This window comes from Phacochoerus africanus, chromosome 16 (assembly GCF_016906955.1).
Source record: "Phacochoerus africanus isolate WHEZ1 chromosome 16, ROS_Pafr_v1, whole genome shotgun sequence".
In the NCBI taxonomy this organism is placed as follows: Eukaryota; Metazoa; Chordata; class Mammalia; order Artiodactyla; family Suidae; genus Phacochoerus; species Phacochoerus africanus.
This window is the reverse complement of record NC_062559.1, coordinates 2,638,259-2,645,294: the sequence shown is the minus strand read 5'-3', so window position 1 is coordinate 2,645,294 and position 7,036 is coordinate 2,638,259. Positions and strand designations below refer to the sequence as shown.

The following is a 7,036-nucleotide window of genomic DNA, read 5'->3' as shown; positions in this document are numbered from 1 at the left end:
AGGATTAGCGCATACTGTCCGTATGTGAGAATTTGTAAGGGTTGCCAACAGAAGTACGCGAAGGACGCCAGCAACCTTTCTATAATTTCAAATGCTACAGTTTCAGTGGAAACTGTATGCCAGCGTCCCCGCCACGTTCCCGTGAAAAATCGTTCAGTGCATGTACCAAGGAAGCCCAAATTAGGAAAATGTTTGTGACTTACTATTTGAAATGCTCAATTACACTTAAAGAGGTCAGTTTACTAAAGATGCAGGGATGGCGTTTTAAGTCACAATTTTACTAGGCTACTGTAAGATGATGCTCATTAGTCTTAAATCCCATCTCCCCTTTATATCCGCTGCATGCAGGGCAGGCCCAGTAGGTTATCGCAGATAGAACTGGTCCTACCTAACCAGCTATAGACATATCCAAAATATCACAAACCTTCTCAGCTGTCCCAAATACGTGACATTAGCTTCAAAAAAAAAAAAAAATCTGACTTTTCACAAGAGCTGAAGTGGGAGAGGGAGCAAAACAGAAAGCTCCTGCTTTGCATTGTGGCCAGTGTCTCTTTCTCAACGTGAGATTTGGTTTCTCCCGAAGAGTCAGTTGAGCGCTTTAAGCGGTGGGGCTTCGCAGGCAGCGCTGTGACACATGGCAGAGAGTTTCTGCTCTGGGCGGACAGGACAGCATCCTACCCATAGTCTCAGCAAAAACAATGAGAATTTCTTCTTTAAAACAAGTGGAGACCCTGCCCGGATGTTTGAAACCATGCAAGTCGTATTCCAATGAATGTCAACTGAACAGAGGCAACGAGGACTTCAAGAGCAAGACTATAGCCACGCTGGTTATTAACGTGGCCGAACTAACGTCCCTTAGGGACCTACAGCCCTACCCATCTCCACCCCTACAAAAACCTCCACAGAAGCAATGAGAGGGTGGTTAGCGGGAAAATCTACCTGCTAAATGTCACCCCAAAAGTCATAAAAAACAAAGGCACAACAGAAGAGTTTGCAGCAAAACAAAACACGGCCACGGGTGTCATTCTTAAAGACCTGATAATAAACCCACGCAAAATAAGTCCGCCTTCTGACTTATGGACTTTAGAATGTCTGCGTGAGAAAGGCCAAGCTCGTTCTTGTTCACTAGAAAAGTATTTCCTACTTTTTATGCATTTAATTCCAGAAGAGAAATGGGAACGTTTTCAAACCGAAGACTCCCAGAAATCTGAATTTCATTCTTCATAGGAAGCGAGTCAGTTTCTCTAAGCGAGAGCTACATAGCCCGGAACAATTCCCTGGGAATTTGCAGCAATACGTTTTCTTAATTTCAGGATCCGTCAAGTAGTCATGGAAGAAACACCCCCAAGTTCTCAAACAGAACACCACACGTGTCTAAGTGCATGAAACGTGTCTAAGTACCTGTTATTAAATCCTTATTGCATTTATGAAATGTCTTCCCTTTTTTTCTCCATTGCGGAATGAACAGCTTCCCTGCCAAGCCTGTGGGTATCAAAAGCCACAAAGGGAATTTGTTTTCTGCCCTCTTAGGCTTCACCTTCGGAAAACACAGGGGGCTTGTCAGGCCGCCAAACAACAGATTTTCAATAAAATATCAGACACGCGACAACGCAGTATAAACAAGAGACCAAGTTTCTCCTCAAGAAGAAACATGAAGACACAGATGCAGACCTTGACCTTCGGGGTCGTGACTTGCCTCCTCTCTAACTAGAAGCACCGTCACTCCTCGACTTCAGGGTGATGAGCAGAAGTGTCACACAGACCTGGACAAAACAGAGTGAGACAGCATCACTACCCACGTCGGCCGGCTGCAGGTCAGGTGCGCTCTGCAGAATCACACTCTGGGGGACACTCGTGTCTAGGACTTTGGCAGGGGCGTTTTCCAACACACGCAAGGGCAGAAAGAAGAGGACCACGACCTTGGCACGGACTGGTCAGCCGCTGCTCTTCTTGCTCCTCCTCCAGTCTTTTTTCCTGGAGTATTTTGAAACAAAGCCTGGGGATTTTATCATCTTGCCTGTGGCCACAGGAGCCTCTCTGAAAGTGTTTAAGGACTACGTCAAACAGGCCATCAGCTTGCTGGGCATTTTACACCAAGGAGCGGAGAGGCGACAAGGCTTCTCCAAACACTGCATTTCCAGCTGGATGCAGGTAAGGCCAGCTCGCTTCAGCCGAGGCGTGGGATTATTTTAGCTACAGAATGTATTTACAGGGGGGCCTAGGTTAGCCTTTCTATTAGTCTGTATTATGTATTAGCCTTGAAAGTAAGTCTTTTGAATATTAGAATGTAACACCCCCACTAGGGCTCGGAAGTTCATACAGAAAGGGAAAAATGTTTTCACTTTAAATGGAGGCTAAACATTTCTGGATACCTGAGACCCACCTCATTGGCATTCAAAACGATGACGTCACAAACCCTAATTAGTCTGATGGCTTTAAATGTTGAGATTTGATATCAAAGCCGAAGTGATCTGTATACAAAACAGGCTTCTCCTTATACTTATATTTACATTTCTATTTATATGCTCGCCTACCTAAAGAACACTCCACCAACCAGACTGTCCATTCATTCGTGACCTAAGGTCATATGTCTACCCCGAGTGGATTTTAGCTCTCTTTTACATCATGCCCTTACATCTTACCAAGATTTTAAAATATCGTTTTTACTTCAAGGCATCAGAATGACAATCTGGAGAAGCCTGGGTCATGTGCCACAAAACAGTCCACTAGGAAATTAATTCTAAGGAACTTGTTTTTTTGTTTCTTCTTCTGTCCAGGAAAAAAAGACACACGTAAGAAAAAACCCACTATCGCTCTTGCCGCCTCACAGCCCAAGAACAGGGTGGATGGGAGAACTTTTTTTTAATCCAGTGAATAAAACTGTAGTGGCAGCCACAGATCCACCTGCCATCCTGCAGCCTTTCCCTGAGATATATTCTACTCGTCAAGATGATGGCGCATGTTCACGAAACTCTTACGAACGTGTTATTTTTAAATCCAAACGCAGTCATCTTAAAATGTATGTATGTTTTCTCCATTATTCCCCATTTATTTGTGTGTAGGGGGTGAACCTTGGCATCTTCATATTTTAAAGACAGACGTCGGTTAATGAACTAGATGGAGGGGCAGTCTTTCACAGTGGACACATATATCCAATCAGCATGAGGTCTGCTTTAAATATCTTACAATTGTCTATGTCAATTCTACCGCCGAAGCTGAAATTTTCAAAAGTCTGGGAACAAGCCGCTGTCGGCTCCCAGGGAATCATTAAAAATAAACGGAAAGGTCTACATTAAATAGAAAAAAGCCAAATTCAGACACACACCCATTAAGTGTATATGAAATATATGAAAAGACTAGGCTTCCAATCAAACCTCTAGTCCTAGACATATCTATCTTTGAAAAGAGTATTTATCTTCCTAAAAGCAATGTGGACATTTTACGAGCTTTCGGTACAGTGGCTGGCACATACGATATATGAGGGAAAGGGTTATTGGTTAACGCAGCTTCATAACTTCCAGCACACACATGCACACACACACACACACACACACACACACACACGATCATATCTTTCAAACATCATTTAAATCGTGCAGAGTGACCATGGCAAAGCTGTGTACAGAAGCCCAGAGGATGGATGTCATGCTCTGGCAGGGAACTTACTGTATTTGTATTTTGCATCATGTTCAAAAGCATCTGGAGTTTTGCTACAATATGAGAGTCCCACCTTTTACACAATTATCCGAAACCATCCCAGTGTGTTCACACATGCTGCTTCTTCGTTGCTACAGTCATGAATAGGAATGACTCTCCTCGCTCTGCTGTTTTAGCTTTTTTTCTGGCAATCATTTTTAAGTCTGCAAAACTCTCTACCTGATTATGTGGTGTTAACGTCCTTCGGTATTGGGGGCTGGGGGAGAGGGGATTCTTGGCTCTTTGTAGGATTAATGTATTCTCAGTTTTTCATTTATAAATGGTTTAAAACCATCTGTAAGTAGGTTCCATAGAGAAACAACATGAAAAACTCCACTTTGCAGCAGCCATGCAGTGGGGGCTGATGCTTTGGGGCGATTACCTTATCTTCTCGGTGGTTCCGGGGCACTGATATTTAGGTAAGTACTTAATCAGTTTTTTAAAAGTCAAGGCTTTTAGAATTTCCTGATCATGTTTTATTTTACACTAGTGATCTCGCACATATCTTAAGTTGATGCTTTCTGCTTGTATTTTCTTAAGAATAACATGAATTGTTATTTCCAATTATAAATATGCAGAAGGAGTGGAAAAGAGGTAGTTCATATTATTGAAATTAAGTCAGATTGCTGTGCTTGGGAACAGAGTCTTTCCCCCAGAATCGGATTCTTTGAGGCAACTACTGCCATGAAGTGGTGGTGACACTTTACCGAGCCCTTCTGTAGGATCCGAACAGGTGTTCCTAGAGCACGTGATTTGCATCTGCCATCCACGATTATAACAAGCCCCAACTCTTTACGAAGAAACAGCGGGAAAACAAGGATTTCCAATATTGTGGGTTACATTTTTGCTTACACCTAAATGCACGCATAAGTCTCTGGAGTATTGCTAAAACTCGAAAAGGAATTTCTCTGGTCAATTGTGATCACGCTCTTAAATACTGCATTTCACAACTTACAACAGTACACACCCCGCATCAGTGGAAAAAGCTCTCTCGCACCGGACCGTATCATGGCACCAAAGTCTCCTTCGAACGGACAACTTTAAACTTTAAACTTTAAACCGAAAACAACCCCAGGACCGCCTCAAGAAGAAAACTTTGTCATCTGGGTGGGAATTCATGACTTTCTTGCTCACTAACTTCTGATGGCATCAATATTTATCTCTGAATGCACAGTAGCTCCTATTTTAAGGATTCTGGCAGAAACTCTGATCCTGTGGATGCAGGTATATTAGTCTTTATTATAATTATAATATCAAGAAAACAATCGCTGAATTCAGAACACTTCAAGCTTCTGCAACTGCCTAAATACTTGCAGTATTTCCCCCAGTAAATCCCTGTCCTCACATATATGATGCATTTTTTAAAAAGATCTCTAAAAAGGACGTACCACGTATCCTATATTCTTGCAAGTGTATTTGAAAAGTATCAGCATGATACAGACAGAAAGGTTTCTGTTTAACCAAACAGAGGGGCAGGCTCAGGGATGGTCCTGTTTCAATTCAGTATATAGGAAACAAAGTTCCCCAGGCAGTGTTTTCCAGCTTCTGAGTGTGTGTGTGTGTGTGTGTGTGTGTGTGTGTGTGTGTGTGTTTACGAATACGAGGTAAGTACTCTTTTCCACCCTTTATCAGAAAAAAAAAATTTAAGAAGTAGGTATTCTGAAAAGGAATTTGAAAAAAAAAAATCCAGCATCAAATAAACAAAGAGGAAAAAAAAAAAACCTTTGAAATGTCTTACTAAAGAAAGAGCCCATCTTCTGGGAGTGGAGGTAGCAGACCCATTCGTCATAAAAACACTCGCCTCTCCTGGTCCAGGAGGGAGAACCCAGCTCGAAAAGTTTCAAAAGAGCAAGTAGCCTGAATCCATGCAATTCTGACCCAGCATCTGCTCCTGCCCAATTGGCAATCAAGCATTTTTAAAATTCATTTGAAACGTGGAGGGTAAGACAGACAACCAGCAAGGCCATGTGCTTTCTCTCACATGGTGTCTTTTCTGATTCAGTGGAGACCCTGTTGGTTGCAGGGAGACAGAGAGGCTCGAGGCTTGGTTTGGAGAAAAAGAGAGAGAGAGAGAGAGAAAGAAAGAGATGCCGCAATGCTGAGCGGGAGAGAGGGGTGGGCGGGCGAGGGCACATGTTACATCAGACACAGTACCTGATTTTTCACTGCACAGCTTGTCAGCGAGGTGGTTTGCCTCCTGGGCGATAAGTGAGAATATTTCATCTTCGTACTCTTCTATTATAGTTTCACACTGTAGAAAAGAAAAACAGCATATGTGGATAGATAGGTGCTCACAGGACCTCTTGTTAGGAAGGACTTGTCACAATTTTAGCAGCTGAAAATATAAAAGCAGGTTGCCAAGGTGGGCCATTTTTATCAGCCCTTTTGGGTTAAGACATCAATGCACGGGATCAACCCATCATCTTCCAGAGATGTGGCTGAGTCCTCAGTCATGCTGCAAGTCGAGGAGGAGGCAGGAAAATGGTTCTTTCTATTTGTTTCTCTTTCTCCAACTGGAATGGAACGCAACGAATAGGGAGCAGGGGCTCCTATTTATGCAGCTGAAAACCTTCCTTTTTTTTTTTTTTCTTCCCCTCCAAAAACTTTAAAGAACATTGCTCCTTGAAACAGTTAAACCAGTTTCCTCTAGATTTAACATAATAATCCACGGTGTGGTTTTTAAAACAGGGGCTGGGGTGTGAAAACAATTAAGCTTTCTCAGCCATCACAGCAGAGGCATCCTCGGTTTCATTCTGGCGAACAGGCTTTTGACAGTTTACTCACCAAAGCGCTTCTTCATACCACTTAGCCACCCAGCCATCATTTCCCTTCACGTCCCCCCCCACCCCAAATCTGACATGGCCGAGAAGAGGGGGCTCATATTCGCTCCGGTACCTTAAATTCTGAGGGGAGCCTGGTTCTGAATTGGGGAGCCACCAGCTCACACGCTCAGAAACTGTGACGCCACTAAAGGGCATTCACCGGAGGCTTGGAACGCACCTTCCAAGTTCGTTAAATGAGACTCTAACAAAAATTTTAAGGGCATTTTCAAATATTTAAATTCCACGGTAATAGCTTTATGTCAGACCTGTGAAGTGCAAACACACTTTCTCCCTGCAAGTCTTATTCCACCGTCCGTTCGGCCCTGAATTATTGTCTTTTACTTTTTAATTAACATGCAGTCTTCAAAAGTCAGCCGCAGCCCTTTTCTCAGGGTCTCAGGGTGTCTGACATTTGGGCCAGCATGTGAACGAAAGACTTTTCTCAAACAGGCTTTCCCGGCCCTTGGTCTGATTCAACAGCATTAAGGAAAGGGAAAGCTCTCACCATATATTTTGCC

General features: G+C 43.1%; 1 protein-coding gene across 1 annotated transcript in view; it reads right to left on the bottom strand.

Moving 5' to 3' along the window:
- Positions 1 to 1,719: 1,719 nt before the first annotated feature.
- CNPY1 (canopy FGF signaling regulator 1) overlaps positions 1,720 to 7,036 on the bottom strand; it is a 28,715-nt gene continuing 23,398 nt past the window's right edge. Inside the window, exons 3-4 of the mRNA XM_047763842.1 lie at positions 5,851 to 5,947; positions 1,720 to 1,763 (exon numbers count right to left, since the gene is read on the bottom strand). Coding sequence (XP_047619798.1) covers positions 1,720 to 1,763; positions 5,851 to 5,947 — 141 coding nt within the window. The remainder of the gene's footprint in view (positions 1,764 to 5,850; positions 5,948 to 7,036) is intronic.